Source organism: Euprymna scolopes, chromosome 44 (genome assembly GCF_053919585.1).
Source record: "Euprymna scolopes isolate OS-2025 chromosome 44, ASM5391958v1, whole genome shotgun sequence".
NCBI lineage: Eukaryota > Metazoa > Mollusca > Cephalopoda > Sepiida > Sepiolidae > Euprymna > Euprymna scolopes.
The window spans coordinates 27,800,225-27,822,491 of NC_136525.1; the positions used below are offsets into that span (position 1 = coordinate 27,800,225).

Genomic DNA, 22,267 nt, shown 5'->3' on the forward strand with positions numbered 1-22,267 from the left:
AAAAAAGTATTTCTGCTTTTAAATCTTAAGTTTATATCTTTAAATATTTATTCATGTTTAGTTGTTTTGAAGAGGAAAAGTGTTGTTTTTGGTTTTAGCTTTGATTGAGTTTTGAAAAGAAAAAGAAAAAGCATCAATATTTGATGCATTCAAATCAGGAAGCAGACATCTTCAGACAGCCTGATCTAGTGGTATGAAACTTGGGTGCGAAGTTGCGTGCCAAACTATCATGTTGGAGAAGAATAAATGGTAAGAGTCAGAGAGTCAATTGTTGATGAAGATCTTGAGTTTGTACGCAATCCTCACGGTGGCAGTATAGAATGCAACAAAGTGAATTACTGTCAAAGACTTTGAGCCTATGTAGGTCAACAGTTCTCTTCATGTTTCCGTAAACATAGATATTTCATGATGGACTAATGTGCAGACTGGTACGGCATAATCACGTTGACACACCGGTTCCCGTCAGATCACCGAAGTTAAGCAACATTGAGCCTGGCTAATAACAGATGGGTGACCATTTGGGAATTCTAGGCGCTGTATGTGCTTTCCGCTTATCTCAGCATTGTTTCCAGTCGTCCTGAACCTCCGTTTGCCACTGGTATTCAACAATATCGACTCAGGAGAAGTGTGGTTGGAGATTGCGCAACTCTTGCCACAAACATGTCACGCGCAGGTAGTCTGTCAAGACTGAAGGAAGCCTTTAATGTGCAGACTAATCTAAAACAAACAATGCAATCATTTTTGGTACTTGTCCAGAATTCACTCTTTATTAAAAAACAAAAACCTGTATAATGTACTTACACATGACAAAACGAAAATATTATATTCCAAAAATCATGTAAATTGATTAAGCAATCTTATTTTAAAAATATGATTTTCTTATTTGAAATAAGAAAATTCATATTTTATGAGCATCTTATCGAAAAAAAAAAAAAATCTAAAAATTAGGGAAGATAACTCAATAATTCAAATTTGTGAGATTTTTGTTGTAATGCCTACAAATTCCCATTAATTGCTTAACAATGATTTTCTTTATAAAAATAAAACTACTTGATATATGATTTTTGGAATATTATATGCTCGTTTTGTCACAAGTACAACATTTTTTTTTTTTAATATACAGAGTCATTCTGGACAATAACCTTTTTTTAATTGACAAAGAAACTCAAAATTGAAGTTTTAATTCCTAAAAGTAAACAAGTTTTCTATCGTCAGGTTATGATACAATCATCAGGAAGATGGTTTCTCTGCAAAGGTCAAGCACTAGATCTTCCAACGACTCAATGATCTTGCATGTCAGAACACGATGTTAACAAAATGAACATGGAATATTATTTACCAGTCGTCTCCTTGTAATTTACTTGGATTGTCAATAATTCGATACGGGACAGTAAGGCTGCCCTCTTTTCGTCTCTGGATTAAAACTTCATTCTCACGTTTAGTGCCCTGCGCCCGTTTTTCTTCTGTTGTGATGAATCTGAACAGAAAAAAAATTATTTAAAACTCAATGTAATTGAAATCAGAGAAAAAAGGTAAAGGGGATTGTGCCGTACAATCGTTATAAACAGTAGTTATCAGAATTGGGTGCATAATTATTGCAATTCTCTACACGCAACAACTATTAGAGTTCTGCAAAGAATAAAGAGAGAGAGAGATTATAACAATGCTCATGGTGACCATTTCTGCTACTTGATGTACCAGCCATATTTATTGGGAGGAGAGGAGGGAGGCTTTAAGAATTTGTGACATTTTGCAACACCCAATCAGTGTGGGTCCACCATTCAAACAAACACCTCCATACGCACAACTAAATAACAAATGTACACACCCAATCATAAATTAAATTTAAATAACAATTTAAAAAAAGAAAGTAATGATTATGTGCAACAGAAATTTACTGGGGGGGGGGGAGTGGTGCAAATAAAATAGAAGGATGTGGTAAGGCTGAGCAGCAAATTTCATTTATAAAACTCAGTCTCCATTTTCCATTTTTTCAAATTGCATTTCCTCTGAAATGAAAGGTTGCAGAGCAGTGCTAGGCAGCTCAAATAAATCTATTTTTTGAGGATCATTTTTAATGGGTCTTTTAAAAGCCAGTTAAAACAGTAATTTATAAAATTCACTATATCTGTCTGCCTATCTATTTTTTTTAAAACTACCCTCCACCCCACCGAGATGAAAGGTTGCAGAGCAGTACTAGAGGGCTCAAATGATTGCATTTTTTTGTGGACTGCTTCTTTTATGGATCTTTAGCCAGAAAAATTAGCTGCTAAAGCGTCAAAATAAAAAAAATTAGCTGCTAAAGGGTTAAAAGAAAAAAATTAGCTGCTAAAGGGTCAAAATAAAAAAATTAGCTGCTAAAGCGTCAAAATAAAAAAAAGAAAAATTGGAACTTGACAGATGTAAGTTGCACTTCTCTTGCATGCATGTTCATACACATACATATATATATGTATACATATATATATATATATATACATATATATATGTATATATACACACACACTTACATGTTAAGATTAGTTCATTTTTAGCCATTTCTTATCCAACTGACGATAGCTCAAATGGTAATGATTTTGCCTCACAAGTTTTAGCTGATGGCACCCAAGTCATTTTTTTTTTTTTTTTTTTTAAACTACTTTTCCCCATTCACTGAGGTAGTTATTTTCCAAACAAAGAGAATACCTTTTGGGTGGTCTGACCAAAGATATTTTTAGCTCTTCTCCCCCCCCCCCTCTTCTTTTGGCCAAGCATCTATCAACTGCAGCATTCATCATTCACATGCACCAACAAAGTATGCTGCACAGCGCATGTTTTGCTAGTGCAGACTATCTAACCACCTATTTATCCGCACCGCTAACATATGCAACCAGTACAGCAGGATGCACTTTTGATGTGAAAATTGCTACTTACCTAAGATCTTGCAACATGTCCTTTGAATTATACATGGTGATGAGTGATGTAGCAGCAGCTGGGATGATAATGATGGGTGTTCGAGAGCCTTTCTTTTGGTTGGGTGGGGGTCTGGCTTGCGAAATTGGTCTGGGTTGAGGCATAGGGGTTGGTGTAGGTACCTGGGTTTTTCGAGCAAGAGCACCTTCTGTCACAGACTTCAGAGTCATACCGTGATAAGTTCCCATGGTATCAATTTTGAAACCTTCCGTTTCTAAAAATGGAAAATAGGAAAATTTTTGGAGAAAAACAAAATCGTACAACCACACAAAATCGTCTAAACAAAGTAGATAACCCTCATAGAAAAATAACAAAAAAAAAACAAATTCTAATATTGTCTGTTTTTCCGTCAATGTTTTTTAGTGTATTTGTAGGTGATTACATGGAAACAGCATGAAAAAGTAGGAGACAAAATTAGAGTGGGATCACTTTGCATATAAATTTTGGTCAATGTTCATCGTTATGCCAACTGAACACACCTCAACATTTTTTGATAAAATCAACAACTTTTATAGGTTTTCGGGTATGCTGAACATGAATATCACAGGGAAAAATTAGTGCAGACAATAGTTTTCGAGATATAAATACCTTTATTATGCAGTTTAAATTGGCCGTCATCTTTGTTATTTCAATGAAATGGATAGTAAGCGTGCGCAGACGATGTGTGTAGTTAAGTCTATGCAATGCACACGTTTATTCAACATTATTTCTTTCAAAATAAATTCCCTTCCCCACCTCCCCATGTTAAGAAATGTTAAGAACGACTTTCGGAGTACACCCCCCCCCTCATGTTAAGAATGGCTTTCAGAATAAACATCCCCCCACCTCCTAATGTTAAGAACGGCTTTCAGAATAAACATCCCTCCACCTCCCCATGTTAAGAACGGCTTTTGGAATTGTACTGAGTTAACTACACAGATCATCTGCTCACTGCTGCATGCGCGCGCTTGCTCAATATACCATTTCATTGAAATAAAGATGGCAGCGAAATAAAACTACTAGAAATTACGTTAGAAAAAATACAGGTATTTATATCTCAAAAACTATTTGTCTGCGCTAATTTTCCCTGTGATATTTGTATTCAGCATACCCAAAAACTTTTACAAGTCATCATTTTTTAAGAAAATGTTGAGGCGGCTTCAGTTGGTGTAACTGAACATTGATCTAAATTTTATATAAAATTATCACCAGATAGTGTTTTAAAAGTCTCTGGTCCAGAAGTGCAAAAATGATCCCTTGCTCTAAAGATTATATTTTTGTTAAATTTCTTTTGACTGCCTAATTTTTCAGACTGTTTACAATTACTTAAAAACAGTAGAATCTCATTTTTTGAAAAATTAGCAATGGGTGCAGGGCAAAGTTTTACCTCTGCTTATTGCATAACTTGGTACCAATTGATGTTCTTTGATTCTGAAGATTAAAGAATTGTTAATGAATCACGTCAAACTTGCACATCCACAAAAGAAAGAAAATATAAAATAAATCCGGTTAAAGAATCAAATACTATTAACTGTTTTGAAAATCATTTTTATTGTTCTATCAAGTAGTTAAACCTAAAGATTTTATAGTGTTATCATTGAATTATACTTTTCACTTGAATAAAGACTTGTAAGTATATTTACACAGACATGACAGAAAAGAATAGACACTCATAGAAACAGCTTATTTCAATAAACATGAAATTTATAGAACAAAATAAAAAATAGTCATAAATTTAATAACTAAGACTTGGTTGACATTCCCTTTGCTGTTTTTAATGCTAGCATCCTTCTAGACATGGCAGCGATCAGTTGACGCATATCATTTTGAGGAATTTCTAGCCATATCTGACACAATAATGCTAAATGTGCAGGCTTAGAAGATGGCTCCTTTTTCTTTTTACAAAGATTCTGCTCTAATATGCCCCAAAGGTTTTCAATTTGGATCATATCCGAAGACTGACTTGGCCATGGAAGTTTATTAATCCCATTTTGGCTCAACTAATGTTGTGTCGCTGTAGCAGAGTGACAAGGAGCTTTGTCTTCCATAAATAGGGAGTTAACTTGGTTCATTTTACCACTTGAGATTATGGTAGGAATCATTTATGAAATATTGAAACACATTTAGCAGAATTGATGTTTTCTTCACATTCCACCAGGTCTGAGTAACCATCACTCCAAACTACACCCCATACCATAACTGAAAAATCCCCATGTTTCAGTGTTGGCTGCAGTCTTCTTAAGTCAAACTCTTGCTGAGGGACCCTCTGTCGAAAAATAATGCAAATTGTGACTCAGAGAAAATGACATTGGTTCAAAAGATCATACGTCTCTCTACCATCTCACAAGCCCAATCTTTTCTGCACCTCTTCTTCGTCCTGCCAATATTAATATTGGCAGGACGAAGAAGAGGTTTCCTTCTCACAGCTTTACCATAGTAGCCAGCTTGTGAAGATACCAGACAGTGGTTCTGGGACTGACACCAGTTTGCGTTGCAATGCCAGAAGCTTTGTACCAAAGACCCTCTTCAACATTTTTCTTCATATGATGCAAGGTTCATTCAGAAGACCTGGGCCGACCTGGATGATGTTTTGTGTACATTTTGTCCATTCCTGTGAATTGTATGATCACTCTATTAACAGTAGAAAGGAGTATTGAAACACTTCCTGCTATTTTGCGTTGACCGAGACCACCTTCATTTTGACTCATGATTTCTCCTTGCAGAAATTCTGATAAGTCTTTGGTTCGTGGCATGCTTCAATGTTGTTAGATGCAATTTTTATGTGACATTTTAGCAGTATTCTTATCTGTAAATATAAATATGCATACATTAATCTTAGGAGAAATATTTATCTTAATATTTATTATTTTCTGTCATGTCTGTTAAAAAAAAAAGAAAAAAAAAGAAGAAAAGACTCCTTCAGTCTTTAACAGACTATGGATACACACGAAGGAACGAAGGAGTGCCTGTGCGTGAAATTTTTATGGCAGGAGTTGCACAATCTCCAACCACACCTCTCCTGAGTCGACATTGTTGAATACCAGTGCCAAGTGATGTGTATGTATAGGACGAATGGAAGCAAATGCTGAGATAAGTGGAGCGTCTAGAATTCCCAAATGGTCACTCATCTGGTACTAACCAGGCTCAACGTTGCTTAACTTCAGTGATCTAACGAGACCCAGTATGTCAACACGATTATGCCGTATGTCTGTATACATGTGTGTGTGTGTGTGTCTATATCCGTATCTGTGTTTTGCATATAGAAAGAAAATCTACATAAAATCTAAAAGTATCTTAAATTTATCATAAAGACAATGGAAGTGTTCCCAAATTTCTAAGTACACTCCTTGGTGGTGGTGGTGGTGGTGGTGGTGGTGGTGGTGGTGGTGGTGGTAGTGAGACTTAAAACTTCAAATATAAATTGTTTTATATTTAAATCATATGTATAGAATTTTCTGGAGAAGAACATGGAAATAGTCCTGCATCTCTAAAGGACTCATTTGAGGAGGAGGAGGAGGAGGAGGAGGAGAGCAGGTTTAATGTTAAAATGTGTGGGAAGATATAGAAAAAAAAAAAAGAAAGAAATTTATAATTCTAGGATGAGAATTTATGATGAATTCAATGGTAATTTTTTATTCCCGGGCAATGCACGGTGTGCCTGCTAGTATTCATAGTAATTGAATAAGATATGGTTGATGTTGATTTGCTCAAAAGAATGAAAGCAAACATCAAAAAGATACAAACCTTCTTTTCCTCTGAATCTTTCTTGATCGTATCTGTTGTAACCAATCGCAGGTGGAGGTCGGATCTAAACAGAGGAAAACAATTTTTTTTATAAAACAGAAAATTATTTCAAATCACAAAAATGTGGTAGACAATTAAAAATCGCAATTTATTTTACAGTTTTCCAAAGACCATTTGCTCTACTAAGGCTTGTTGGTCTTCCTTACTATTTAAGCCATATCTTGTGGCCATCAGGCCGAGGTATAATCCCGTTTAGTCTTAAGAGATTACCCTCCTCTCCCTCAGGCATAACCTTCTCTCTGAAAAGGGATCATTTCATTGCTAATCGCCTGAGGTCCCACTACCGGGAAATGCCAACAGAGCTGCTCAGGCATTTTTGTAGGACAGAGTGTGCTGGCTTCTCCAAACCACACCTGACCTTGTGTCTAACCTCTGGAGAGGAAGTAGATAATATGTAGCACCAAAAAAATAGGAAAAAATTATTAGCAACGCTGGTTCAACCCACCTCAAGTGATAACAAGCGCATTAAACTATAACAAAACAAGAAAGCTTACAATAAGAATCCCAACACTGTCAACAGCGATTTGCATTGAACAAAGCACATTTGCATTGAACAAAGCACATTTGCATTGAACAAAGCACATTTGCATTGAACAAAGCACATTTGCATTGAACAAAGCACATTTGCATTGAACAAAGCACATTTGCATTGAACAAAGCACATCTCTAAAATTTGAACCTTTATCTCGCTCAGACCATTGACCAGCTGACGTGTATGGATTTGGTTGTTTGGTTGGTTGTTTTACAGCATATCAACCCTTTTCAGGTTATTTAATGCTAAATCCAAAGATTTAAGAAAATTTTTTTAATAGAATATATTTGTTGTTTTCAAGTCGGTTTCTATTTAACCCATAGTTGGGACCCTAACAGGTACTACTACTCTGGGTCAGAGTGGACCTGGGAGCAATGTCAATTAAAGGGTGGCTCCACACTCCCCAAAGCCCGCAAGCCGGGGCCTCACCACTGAATATAGTTTAAGGTCATATCCAGAACCGACGTGTATGGAAGGCATAGGTTTTGTTGAATTTTGGGAAACGTGAGGGTTTTAAAGCAAACAACCAAACATGAAAAAATGTTTGCAAAAGTCATAGGAGTTGTACTGTTTTTACTAACAAGTCACTGCTGATCAAGGTTTAAGGGCCACTCGAGGACAAGGTTTAATGGTTTATGTCAGGTCAGGTGAATGGTGAAAAACATCTTGAAGACTGGATAGGACAGCTCAAGAATTTATTCACATTGGATTTGAACATGACTATGCTATAGTCAATTGGGAAGCAGCCCTAAAGTACTGTATTCCACAGACTGACAGTTCTTGAAACGAATCTCTGCCCATGAAAGTTCCATTTAATTTTAAGTACACAGAGGAAGAAAGGAAAATTGGTTGTAGTTAGTGTTTTTGCTGTGAATGTTTTACTGCCACGAAAATAATAGAGAAAAACTAGCAATGGCTGTTCTATGATTAACATGCTGCAAGAAAGATAACTCGATTCAAAAATCGATTTTGTAATCTGTCAAGGCAGGAGAGAGTGTTCTGGGTAGCATCTCCCAAGATGTGGAAACAGAGCTCCATCCTAGGCTGAACCTGGCTCTTATATAGAGGACTGCATCAAGAACGAAATATGTTTTAGAGAGGTAAAATGATCCAACCATAGCAATATAACTGATGCAAGTCCTCACTGGGGTGAATGTCAAACTTAGGAGCTTATCAAAATAAAGAGGAGCTTCATCTTTTTAATATAAGGATCAGAACATTGACAAAATTATTGACAAAGTCAGTTGCTAGACATTGGAGCTTCAATTAATCCGAAGCCCAGAGAAAGAAATTGTTTAGAGTATGGCACATGTCTGATAGATGCCATTGGCCTGGTTGCACATAAAAAAACAACAACAAAAAACATAACTCAACTACGACAAGAAACTCAGCTTAAGGTCATTTTTGATTCAAAATAAGAAATAACTTAAAGTCAATCATGCAGATTCCTTACCGCAACAGGTGTTGTCTGTGAAGGGTGATTCATTTGTCGTTGGTTGCCTTCTTCTCGGGCTTTAATGGACTGTAAAATGCTGAAAATATTTTTGGCAAATTCCTGTCAAAAAGAAAAAGAAAAATCGACAATTTATCAACAATTTGTTTGTAAGAGATAAAAGGAGAAAATATAAAAATCTTTGGAAGTTTGGAAACGGATTATTGAGGCAGCAGAGTAAGAAAGTTATGTTCAGAGATGAAACAGCTGATAATTTTTAAGTGGTCTGTGTGGGGTCTAAACAGAACTGTCATTTGAGATTGTAAGTGTGTGTGTATATATATATATATATATATATTAGTGTTGGGAATATTAATCAAAATAGGGAATAAAAAAAAAACCTCCAAAAAGGGAACTTCTGAGGGTTGGGAATTGATATTAGAACCAGAAAAATTGTGTCCGTTTTCTGATGCCAAAAACGATTCTTTTAATTCAACTTTTTTTTTAACTAATTTTTTTAAAACTTAATTTCCCATAGCTGGTACTAATGATAAAAATGGTAAATATTTATTGATATTAAACTAAAATCTATTGGTATTATTTGTATTCTTGAGTATTATTTACACAACGCTTCAGTCAATGTAATCTCTAACCTTCTTCAAGTGTATCTTGTTGAACTCGCAGTGGATAAAGTACTTTGAAATTCAGTTGTAAATGTTACACTTTTCTGGAGATTGAAGGTACAATCTTCAGAGCGGGTGATCCAAAAACACAACTGTAAATTACTTAGCCATAATTGGGTAGAAGTTCTGACAGAACAAGAACATTCTACCGACGTGGATTAAATAAAAGGTTCCGTTCGAATTCTGTGCATATTCCTCGTTCAACAAGATACACCTGAAGAAGGACGAAGGTTACATCGACGGAAATGTTGTGCAAATAACTAGTGATGAGACGATTTCAGAATTTTTCTTGATTCCGATACAATTACCGATTCCGTCCCAAGTACCAATTCAGATTCTTTTAAATTTTCTCAATATTCAATTAGAGATTTATTGCTTGAAAGCAAAACAAATGTGTTTAATAACTTTAAAACCCTGTGTATTGTACATGTTTATTTTTGCAAAATGTATAATGGGGTACGTGGTGGTGTTGGGGGGGGCATGAGTAAATCTCTAAATATTTTTCTCAAAAGTTTTCCTTGTAATTGATTGAAAGTTATGAAACACAAAGATTTATATTTCTTTTTTAAAAAAAGCTGGTTTGCAAGGTTTGTTAATGTTATTTTGCATTTTTCATAATTGAAAATAGTCGACGATTTGTCTGCACAATTAGGTGTAAAAAGAGAATAGTTTCCAAAATCCTTCTTCCCTCAATTAAAATAATTTCCAAGAAAACCATTCTTAACATGGGAATTTAGAGGCTGGGGGGGGGGGAGACAATTCTGAGACTTCACTCTCTCCAAAAAAAAAAAAAAATATCCATATTTCTTATCCTAATTATTAAATTTAATTAGTCATTAGATTCATTTGTTTTACTGTAAAAAGAAAAATTAATGCTATTACTACTAATAATAATCTATATATCTATAAAAGTGAAAGTGTGTGTGTGTGTGTGTGTGTGTGTGTGTGTGTGTGTGTGTGTGTGTATATATATATATATATATATATATATATATATATACACACACATTTCCCTACCAAACTACTGTCAATTTTCAGTCTACAGACTTGAGATTTGATATAAGGGGTATTAAGATTTGGGAAAATCTTTTTAATTGGTTTTCGGCCAGAAATTTGGCTGTCAAGGGGTCAAAGTTCAATGATTTGACCTTTGAAAACTCTACCAAATTCCTCTGCCAATTTTGGGTCTAAACACTTGAAATTTTAGATGTAGGTTACTTGGTCATGGATCAAACTTAGTTTGATTTGAGCCCAAAACAATAAATGTTAAGGGGTCAAGGTTAAAAAAAGTTTGACCTCTGCGGTCTCTACCAAATTACTCAGCCAATTTTTGGTCTAAACATTTGAAATTTTACATAAAGACTATTCAGACATAGAGCAAGCTTTTTAATTGATTTTTGGCTAAAAATTTGGCTGCCAAGGGGTCAAAGTTCAAAACATTTGGCCTTTGTGGTCTCTAGCAAACTATTCAGGCAATTTTGAGTCTAAATATTTGAAATTTTACATAAAGGGTATTCAGACATGCAGCAAACTTTTTAATCAATTTTGGGGCAAAAATTTGGCTGCCAAGGTCAAAGTTGAAAGAGTTGACCTTTGCAGACTCTACCAAATTCCTCTGCCAATTTTGGGTCTAAACACTTAAAATTTTAGATGTAGATTACCTAGACAGGAGTGAAACTTTAATACTACTAGTAATAATACAAAGTTACCATTAGCCCATCCCTCCAAAATAATATTCTTCCTTTGTTTTTTTTTAGGTGATTACTTTGAAAACTTTGAACAAATTATTGTGGTTTGTTTTCTTTTCACCAATTTGCAATTTTAACATTTCGTTGTGAAAGAAATAAAGTTCTCATTAGAATTCTGCAACCCATGCTAATCCACCAGAAAATAAAAATATGATTCTTCATTTTTCAAATGATTACGTGTAAACAGCTTGAAAAAAACAAAGAAAACAAAAAGTCAGTTTTGCATATAAAGTTAAAGGAAAATGATTGCACTTTCAGACCAGACATTGTTTTAAAGATGCAATCAATTGTTTGTTTTAAAATCTTAGTCATATAATTGTTCCTGATTAAAATTTAGTATAAAATATGACATTGTGAACAGTCATACAAAACTTGCCTTTTTTTTTTGTACTAACCCTAAGTCTGGGTGGCAATGCGAAAAATAAAGCGATTACGAGTGATTTTATGACATCGGTCAGACTTAAGATTAGTGGTAAAAAATTTGGTTAACTGCCCTAAAAGTTAAAATGGCCCAGAAAAAGGGTTAGGTTAGGTTGGGTTTTACGGCATATCAACCTTTTTTTTTTTGGTTATTTAATGCCGAGGTCAATCATATTTTTTATTTTTTTAGTAGATATTTTAACTTATTCAGTCAGCCTTTTTGGGTCATTAGGTGGTGTTTTTTCTTTTTTTTTTTTTTTGGTGGGGGTGAAGTTGGATCGGGTAAAATTATATTCTTTGTATAAATTGGCTTTTTTTTAGGAATGTTAATATTTTGTTAGGATTGACTTTTTTAAATAGTTTTTTCAAATTGTTAATAGTTCTGCCGGATATGCTCGAGGTCGCCACAATCCAAAAGAAAGTGTTTTACAGTAAAGGGTTCTTGACATGCCACACATTCTGGAGGATCTTTTTTTAGCAGAAAGGAGTGGGTTATGTGTGCATGTCATATGCGAATGCGGGACAAAACTATGCGATTTTCTGAAATTTGGTAAGCATTTCTCTATTGTGGGTTTCATTTTGAAAAGTTTGTTGTTTTGACAATTATTCCATTTTTCTTGCCATTTCTTCATAATGAATCTATGTATTAGTTGTTTGTAGTCTGAGTGTGGAATTTTTAAATCGCTTACATCAAGATTTAGTGCATTTTTTGCAGCTCTGTCGGCTTTTTCATTGCCTTGGATTCCAAAATGACTGGGTATCCAGCAGAATTTGATATTTTTATTTTGTGAAAGAGTATGTACTTTTTGTAATAGAGTAATGAGTAGCAGGTTATTTAAATTTTGATTCTTTAGAGATTCGAGTACTGATAGGGAGTCTGAAAAAAGTATAAATTTGTTGTCAAGTCTATAGCTGTGGCTTCAGCACTAAAAACTGAAGCATAGTCTGGTAGTCGCTTCTGCAAGGTAGTGATATTGGATATTATTCCGCATCTAGTTCTGTTGCCGTCCTTAGAACCATCTGTATAGATATGCTGATGATTTGGGTATTTTTCCTGAATGTTAAATAGTTTTTCTTGATAATTCAGTGGAGGAGTTTAATTTTTTGGGAGCTTGTTTAGTTCAAAGATAATTTCAGGTTGTTTTAGTAGCCAGGGTGGGAGGTTGTTTTAGTAACCAGGGTGGGAGGTTTAGTTGGTTGACCTCATGGATGTTCCTGATTGTGATACCTGCATCTTCCACTAATGGTTTCATACGAAGACCAAAAGGTTTTATAGCTTTTACCTTTTGGTCAAGTAGGTTTTGGTAGTTGGGATTGAAGGCTGGATTTGATGGTTGTGATTTTTTCCTATCTAGTGCGTTTGCAATACAATCGTAAGCAGGATTGTCTGGACAAGAAAGAATTTTGGTTAAGTACTGTAAAGCTAATTTGTTGCACCAAATTGATAATGGCGGTTCGTTGACTTCTGTATAGAGACTATCGGTGGAAGAAGTTCGGAAGGCTCCCAGTACAAGCCTGAGCCCCTGATGTTGAACAGTGTCTAGTATCTTTATATATGATTTTCTGGTAGCACCATAAATGAAGCTGCCATAATCTAGTTTTGAGCGTACTAGTGATCTATATAATTTTAGTAGGGGTTGTGTGTCCGCTCCTCAGTCTATGGTGGGCAATGACTCACATTAGCTGGAGAGTTTTGTTGCATTTATTCTTTAAATGTTTAATATGAGGGATGAATGAGAGTCTTTTGTCTAATATTAACGCTAAAAATTTATGTTCGTCGACAACAGGAATCTGGGTATCATCTAGTTTTAAGAGAGGGTCTGGGTGCAGTTTTCTAAGCTGACAAAAGTGCACGCATTTAGTCTTATTAGTGGAAAACTTATATCCATTTTCGGTTGTCCATTTTTTTTAATTTGTCGATGCATAGTTGGAGTTGACGCTCAATTATACAGATATGCCTTGAGCTATATGCAATTAAAAAATCATCTACATATAGTGAGCAATCTACATCTTGGTTTATGCATTTAACGATATTGTTAATCTTTAGATTAAACAATGTTACAGATAAAATACTTCCCTGTGGTACTCCCGTTTCCTGTTCCTTAATATCAGAGAGGCATGTTCCTACACGGACATTAAATAATCTATTGTTGATGAAGTTGTTGATGAAGATGGGTAGTCTTCCTTTCAGCCCGGTTTCTTTGAGATCTTTCATGATACCATACCGCCATGTGGCATCGTAAGCTTTTTCCAGATCCAAGAATATATGCTTTTTTTTGTATAAATGCATTTCTGATAAAGGTTTCCAGTCGTATTAAGTGGTCTGTAGTGCTCCGTTGTTTTCAGAAACCGCATTGAAGGTTGGTTAATATTTTATTTCAAGAAACCACATTAGTCTGGTGTTTATCATTCTCCCCATCATCTTGCACACAACTTGTTAGAGCTATGGGGCGATAATTAGAGGGGTCAGATGCATCTTTCCCTGGTTTTAGTATGGGAATGACTGTGGCTTGTTTCCATATAGCTGGAAGGTTGCCATTGATCCAGATGTCATTATGAATGGAAAGTACTTTAATGGTTGATCTGGTAGTTGGTTCAGGAATTCATATGTTATCTCATCTGGTCCTTCAGCCGTGTTATTGGCTTCTTTTTTTTTTAGTTCTTGAATGGTAAAAAGTTTATAAACTTCTTCATTATTACTTTTAAAGTGTACGTTGTTTTTTTTCTGATTCATGTTTAATAGTCTGGAATTTTTTATTGTAATTTTTGGATGTTGAATTATTTGCAATAGTGTCTGCAAGCATGTTGGCTATGTCCTTTTTTTCGGTTATTTTTTTATTGTTTAAAAAGAGGTGGTTGAGAGGGGAACTGGTGTTTTTTCCTGATATTTTCCGTATCATTTTCCATATGATTTTGTCTTCGGTATTATTATTGATTTTGGACACAAAGTTTTTCCATGATTCACATTTGGCTTCTTTTATTGTTCGCCGTGCTTTAGCTCTGCATATTTTGAAGTTGTTTAAATTCTGAGTTGTTGGTCGGTTGTTGAATTTTCTTAATGCAGCACGTCATAACCTGATAGCCTTTTCGCAATCATCATTAAACCAGGGCCGATTATACTTGGTTGATACCTTTGTTTTCGGTATGCATTCCTCAGCTATTGAGATGATGGTATCTGTAAAGTGAGTGATTGGGTCTTTCACACGTTTTTCAGGTAAGAGTTTGTGTTCGCATAATGACTTGAATTTATTCCAGTTAGCTTTTTTAAGGTTCCAACGAGGAATTTTGGAGTTTGTTTCAGGACCAAAGTGTTCTAATATTATTGGGAAGTAGTCGCTCCCACAAGTGTCCTCGTGCACTGTCCAGTTGTAATCCATAAAGATACTAGGATCACTTATAGAGAGGTCAATTGCTGAGTATGAGTTTGCAGCAGAGTGAATAAAGGTTGTTTTTTTGTTATTATATGTGCATAGGTTGTTGTTGTTGTTAACATTTTCTATAATGATTCCTTTCCTGTCTGTGTCTGAACATCCCCAACTAACATTATGTTAAAGTCACCTAATAGTATGAAGGGCAAGGAAGTTGGTTGATAAGTTTTTCTATTTCTGTTTCATCTATAGGGTCATTTGGGGGTAGATAGATGGAGCAGATTGTGACTGTTCTATGTAGAGTGGTTGTGGTGGCAATTGCTTGTAAATTAGTTTGTAGATTTATTTGGCTTTGTGCTGTGTTTTTGTTGATGAGAATAGATGTTCCTCCAGAAGCTCTATTTGGATTATTTGTTGTGTGGTTATATTCAGTGAAGTTACGGAGATTGATAGTTACAGATGGTTTTAAAAAAGTCTCTTGTAGGCATATTATAGTAGGGCAGAGATTGGATATTAGTAGAAGTAATTCATTCTTGTTGGCTTTTATACCTCTGCAATTCCATTGGATTGTTTTGTTAGCCATAGTTTAGTTTTATGTTTTTGATTTCCTTTTATTTTATTAAGAATAATAGTGGTTGTTTTCTACTATTTGATTATGGGGGTTCACAGGCTCTGTTGTCGGTTTCCATTATTTCCAAGGATTTAAATTTGTTCTGATCTGTAGTTATGGTTTTTGATGTGGAGTGAGATCTGGCTTTTTTGGGTTTTTCATTTATTTTCTGTTTGGTTGGTGTGAGATTTGATTTTTTTTCTTTGCAGAGGGTACTAGGTGATTGTTCTTTTGGTTTTGGGATGTTTTCAGTTTGTGTGGGTTTTTTGTTAGATTGTGTTTGATTTTTGGGATCTGGTGGGATTTTATTTTCAACCATTTGGTAGTTATTTTCAAGTACAGCTTGAGTTGACGGCAATTGCTGTAAGGTGGTCCTCAATGCCTCAACTAGTTCTTGAAGTGATTTTATGAGGGTAGAGATTTCCTTTAGTTCAATGTTTTCTATTGTTTTTAATTGATTTTTGGTTGCACCTGCATATAATCTAGTTGGTTCTGTTGTGGTGACTGTTTCAATAATTTTTCTAGCTTTGGTAAAACTTATGTTTTTGGTATATTTTAGTTTATTTTTTTTCTTTGATCCAGTTTTGGCAAAGCGATGAATATGCTGGATGGTTCTCACCACAGTTTGGGCATTTTATATTTCCTTGGCATTCTGTTTCCTGGTGTTCATTACTGCTACATTTTGGGCATACTGTTTTCCTGGTGCAGTATTCTTTGAAATGGCCAAATTTTTGGCAGTTTAGGCAGTGAAGTGGTCTGGGGATATATGTTTCTACTTTAATGTTAATATATCCAATCTTGAGTTCAGTTGATGGGGTGGGAGTATTGAAAGTTAATATGTATGTGTTGCTTCTTTCTTAGAACTGCATGCCTGTGGAACTGTTCCGTCTGCCTGCTTCCCACCGGACTACAACTTGGATGTCTTCAAGTCCAACGTTAACAAATTCCTGATGAACCGCCCCCTTAAGTAAACACTTCATCAAATCTCCACACTAACGTAATGTACTTGCAATAACCCTTATCCCTGAGTGGCTTCCGAGCCTTGATAAGTGATCACTGTGTAAAAAAAAAAAAAATGTGTTGGTGTTTAATGTTTGTTTCTTTTTATTGTAATTCTTTTAGTATCTATAACTTTGTTTTTTTAGGTTTGTTTTTATTTCTTCTAGAGAGCAGGTGTTTAATTCTGGACATCTGATGACTCCCTTTGAAGTGTTGAGGGTTTTGTGAGGGTAGGCCTTGATGTTTATATCATGGAACTTTGTCCATGTTAAAATTTCTTCGGCACTACTTTTAGTAGATACTTGTATGGGTAAAGTTCCATTTATTAATTTTTTAATTTGTTTTGTGTTCAGATTTTTGTTGCTAATTTTTTCGATTATGAATGGGGACATTTTAGTTATTTGTTTGATTCCAAGATTATATACTCCGGAAAGTTTGTGTTTTCATCTTCATCACTTTCTGGATGGGGTCTTTTAATTTTTTTGGAAGCCATAGGATATTTTTTATTTTTTTATTATCATCCTTGCTCCCCCCCCCCCTCCTCGGAGCTCTAAATTGGGAGATGGTTGGGGGGCAACCCATTCGCCCAAGCATCTCAGGGATACACTGATGATATACTCAGTGTGTATAGCAGCTTATAACGATTTTTTTCATTTCCTCGGACCCATCAAGGTATAGAAAGGGTTGGTTGTCAATAGCATCAGTTTTCACCATCTGATTGGCCCTTGCAATCGCCTGCTACTGATAGTATGTGTGTGTGTTTTTTTAAGTGTAATGTGTTTGTATTTCTCTTTTTGTGGGTGTTTACTATTATTAGGGACTGTCATGACTAGCCGGTTGATCGGGTCGAGCCTACCCAACCGCCCATCTAGCCGAAGTAAGGGCCAAAGTGGAGTGTTGCTAACTCACAGCCACTTGTTTTTTTTATTACATTTTCACCCCAAACAAGGCACATTGCCACTTTGGTGTAGGAGGCTACTATCAGGGGTAACATCTACTGAGGTACTATGTGGAGATTTGGGAAGCAAGATGTCTGTTCACGTTATACTTGAACTCCTGCACATCAGTACAGTTGGGGAAGCAGAGACCTGGAATGGAATTCCAAAGTCTAGTGGTTCTAGGGAAAAAACTACTGGAGTAGAAAGATCTTTTACATCTAGGGATCTCTACTGTGTGGGGGTGAGATTTAGCTGCCTGTCGAGTTTGTCGAGGGTGTTTACATCGTGGGGGCACAAGTGCTTGCAGTTCGTCAGAGCATTCTCCATTAAAATACTTGTAGAACAGGCAGAGGGATGCAACATTTCATCGATGGGACAGAGGCTGAAGCTTAAATGCCAGTTCAGGGCCTATCAGATTGGCGACTCTTTTGAACCTTGTCTAGGAGCAAGAGACTAGTAGCAGATGCACCAGCCCAAATATGACAGCAATACTCCATATATGAGCGAATGGTGATCTTATAGAGGTACAGGATACTTTCAGGTGTTAGTAATTTTCTAGCACGGTAGAGAGAGCCTACCTTCTTTGCAGCGGCCCTGGCAATGCTTTCAATGTAACTGTTCCAACTCATGTTTCCTATGAACGTTAGGCTAAGGAGTTTGAAAGATGTACTCTCAGATAAAGTGTCGTTGGCCATTGCTATTGGTGGTAGAGAAGGTTTCTTGTAATTATTGAAGGAAACTAGTTTAGTCTTGGCGGCATTGAACGTGACCATCCATTTTTGTCCCCATTCCACTACAGCTTGGAGGTCATCCTCTAGTGTTTCTTCCATTTCTTTAGATATGTGTTCATTTGTTTTCCTGTCGTGCCTGTTATAGAGTGTGGTGTCATCAGCATATATATATATATACCCATCTCAGAGGTAATTTTGTCGGGGAGGTCATTTATGAATACTAGGAACAACAGAGGTCCAAGGATAGACCCTTGGGGCACTCCCGCATTTATATCATATTGTTTATAAGGTACTCAGCCACCAGGATCCCGTTTTAAGGCATTACGGGTCGCCACCTACAGCCAACAGGTGGCCCCATTGAGGGACTTTTACTCTCTGCAGGAGAGCAGTTATGTATTCTGATACTCCACCAACAGGGTCTGGGAGTGGGGGAGGGGGAAATAAAATAAAAAGGGGAGGGAGAGGGGCTGTTGTTTTTGTTTTTGGTTTTGCAGAACAAAATTAAGTTTTACAAAAAAGATCAGAAAACAAAAAACATCAACACTAAAATAATACTCAAGATGAGAATGGTAATCTGAAGAATCCAAATATGAAATAAATCCTCATCTCAAAAAATCAATGATAAAAACTATTAATCACCCTCAACCTCCACAAGTATAATTTTTACATTGGTGAAATAGGTTTTTACAGTAATCAGAAAATAAAAATTAAAAACAAAAACGCTACATATTTAGAGATTTTAAAAGAATTGGGATCAACAATTTAGAACAAAAATAATTGTATTGGCATTGGGGAAAAATATTGGAATAGTCTAATCACTATCATATTTTTTTTTTATCTTAGCAAAACAAATGGGGTGGGGGAGATTTGCAAACAAACTGATCTCTATCAGGTGATACTTTTATTTCGTCGAGCTCAGAGTTCCGATTGCAAATCTGTCATTTGGTAGGAAAACAAAGGTTTTAAACCTTTCAAAATGAAAAAATTGTTACTCGTTTTAAAACTAAGAGTTGTAAATTTGACCTGGAGCCCATGATTGACATTATGACAAGTGTGTTTTTGATAGCGACAACAAGCAGATATGCAATGAAAAAAATTATGCAAATGCAATGGTAAATTACCTTTCCTGAACTCTGAAGAATTGTCGTCCGTGTTCGCCACAACCGTTCTCGGCTAACAATATCTCGGGTCACATCCACTTCAGCATCCACAAATGTCCGCTGGTCATCAGCACCAGGGGCGATGTCATCATCCCCTTTAATCATTGTACGTTTTTTAGCCAAACGTTTGGCCTTGATAGCTGCAATTTTCTCCATAGGAAGAGCTTCAGGAAGTGATGAGGACCTGATCAGAAAATATAAATAAAACAACATTTTGGAACAACTATTTTTATCTTGGTTGTTATTTTCGCATTTTGACTGATGTAAGTGTGACTTTTAGGTGCATCTATTCAAATTTGGGAACCAGAGAACGCTCGATCCCTGAACAAGGAAAAAATGACATTAAATGAATAGAAGTACATCATGTAGCACTTTGATTTTTTTTTGTTGACATTTATATTTGCCTAAGTAATACCAGAATTCCCCCATATAAAAAGATAAAGAAAAACCTATGATGTACATACCCATTAGAAAATATATTCTAAAAATCATATAAATTGATCAAATAGCTTTATTTGAATAAAGAAAATCATTTTTAAACAATTAATAGGATTCATAGGCATTACAAAATATATCTAGCGAGTTTGAATTATTGATTTATCTTTCCTTTTTTTTTCAAAATGGTGGGTATCTTATTTAAAAATAAAACTACTTGATCAATTTACATGATTTTTGGAATATGATATTTTTGTTTTGTCATGGGTATGTACATTAGACAGATTTTTATTTTTATTTATTTTTTTTATCATAGAGGTAATTCTGAATAACAAAATGGTAAATTTTTGTTCAGTGGGAATAACCAAAGAAAACCACAATGTGAAAAATGAGATATGCACAACATTCTAAACTATGCTTCCAAATGAGGGACCACTTAACATTAGTGTCGTCTTTGCTTGACTAATGAGTTATTTGGTTAAAGAAAGCTAAGTTTGTACAAATAACTGCAAAAGATTAAAATGGCTGATTTGTTCATGAAGAAATGAAATATATTATAGTGCATGTAATGTTTCAATTTTCGATTACAGTTAAAATAATATAGACTAAAAAGTAAACAAGGGCAAATAATTCATCCCCCAAACAATTGTTTTCGTTAGCAATGTAACCATAATAATCTCGCAAATTCAATGAACTCATCACATTGTTAATATTAGAATTTATCTCTGACAGTATATTACTGCCCTTTGTTGACAGGTAATACCATTAAATTTGTTTTACTTACGCAATCTTTGATGGTATCATTGAGGTTTCCCGAGGAGCATCGATCTTGTTCATCCAATTCTTTTTTGCCTGCTGTACTTGCTCCTCCTAAAAAGCAGAAACCAAAAGGGACATTTTATATTTATATAAGAAACTGGTCACATCTTATGAAGCATCATCTATTTATACAAATATTTTATATCAAAAATTGAAAACATTTTTGCAATGATGCAATTTTAAAGTCAAAAGTCAAGCCATCCAAAAAAGGGATACATGCTACGCGAGACGGGGAGGGTGATAAATTTACTATTTTGACGTTCATACATCATCAATCGATGCCAGTTTTGAATTATCCATCAATTGATAGTGAAACATTCAAAGTTTGTGTGCCATGATGTTCACCAACTCACTGCACTCAGAAGCTTCAATCATGTTCAGAAGAGTTTTAATTATAATAGGAGACCTTCCAGCCCATCGCGTTATGTCTGTGGATCACAGAACAGTTTTCCAGCAAGTTCATTGTATCAAGATACAGGTTCAACTAGTGGCAAAAGTTGACAATGAACAACAACCGCAGATATGTATGGAAGATAACCATGCAACATTTTGGCAGTTACATGGTTTCAACACGATATTATAGCTGCTTATGCATGATATTTTGGGCTCAATGTGAATTATCATCTGGTTTTGATATTTAAGGTCAGACTTTGGGGTAGGCAACATTTCACACCTACTCTACATGTGGTTTAATCCATAGGGCTGATACCAGTTATGTTGCAAGCAGTCAAGTCAATTTATACATACTGAAGCCAGGTTTTCTGTGGTCTTTCACACACCTTCATGCCTTGGTGAACATCATGTTTGTTATAGAGCTGATGCAAGAGATAGCACACTGAGCAAACCAACTGAGACACAGAGCGCATAAGTTATTCCAAATCTTCTTCCAAAGCTTCTGATAGAACATGGCTGAAGGGATTTTCTTTAGTTTGCTGCAGCAACCAAAAAGATTGCCATCATGGCTGGATGGATGATTCTTCCCTAAAGGGATAACGGCAAGCACATAGCCCAAGTGTAGAAATGGTAGAGCCTCAATAACTGAAAGTTTTAAACTAGGGGATAGGCAGAGCAACCACCCTATTAAACCTTTGCTTTAACTATTATGGCAAAACTCAAAATGGTGTCTGAATATTATGTTAAATACTTACCTCAAGACGCGGCTTCTTTTTTTCTTGGTCTCCTTGTGTATCATCTGCTGTTCGTTTAACTGAAAATTTACCAAAAATTTAAAAATAAATGAATAGATTAAGTTTATTTAATGTTTAATCAAAATTCCATACAGTTTCCATACGAATTGCTTCATTTTTTATTTCACAAGTCCATTGATTGTATTCTGCACTCATAAGTCGCAGTATGTGTTCGTTTCTTCTCCCTACTACCTCGGTCTCGCCATTTTTTTCCTTTAGTTTGTTTGCGCCAGACTTACAGCATTTTTTATTTTAATTTCAACAAAATATTTTTGCAAATATTTTGTTTATCAAATTTATAACTTATTTTTTTATATCTTATTTTCATCAAATTTATAACTTATTTTTTATATTTTATTTTCATCAAATTTATAACTTATTTTTTATATTTTATTTTCATCAAATTTATAACTTATTTTTATCAAATTTATAACTTATTTTTATCAAATTTATAACTTATTTTTTATATC

At 35.2% G+C, this 22,267-nt stretch overlaps 1 protein-coding gene across 1 annotated transcript in view; it reads right to left on the reverse strand.

The window, feature by feature from the left end:
* Nucleotides 1–22,267, reverse strand: part of LOC145268754 (parafibromin-like) — a 59,908-nt gene that overhangs the window by 2,727 nt on the left and 34,914 nt on the right. Inside the window, exons 4-10 of the mRNA XM_080124350.1 lie at nucleotides 21,759–21,817; nucleotides 20,576–20,661; nucleotides 19,318–19,540; nucleotides 8,721–8,822; nucleotides 6,676–6,739; nucleotides 2,914–3,166; nucleotides 1,340–1,477 (exon numbers count right to left, since the gene is read on the reverse strand). Coding sequence (XP_079980476.1) covers nucleotides 1,340–1,477; nucleotides 2,914–3,166; nucleotides 6,676–6,739; nucleotides 8,721–8,822; nucleotides 19,318–19,540; nucleotides 20,576–20,661; nucleotides 21,759–21,817 — 925 coding nt within the window. The remainder of the gene's footprint in view (nucleotides 1–1,339; nucleotides 1,478–2,913; nucleotides 3,167–6,675; nucleotides 6,740–8,720; nucleotides 8,823–19,317; nucleotides 19,541–20,575; nucleotides 20,662–21,758; nucleotides 21,818–22,267) is intronic.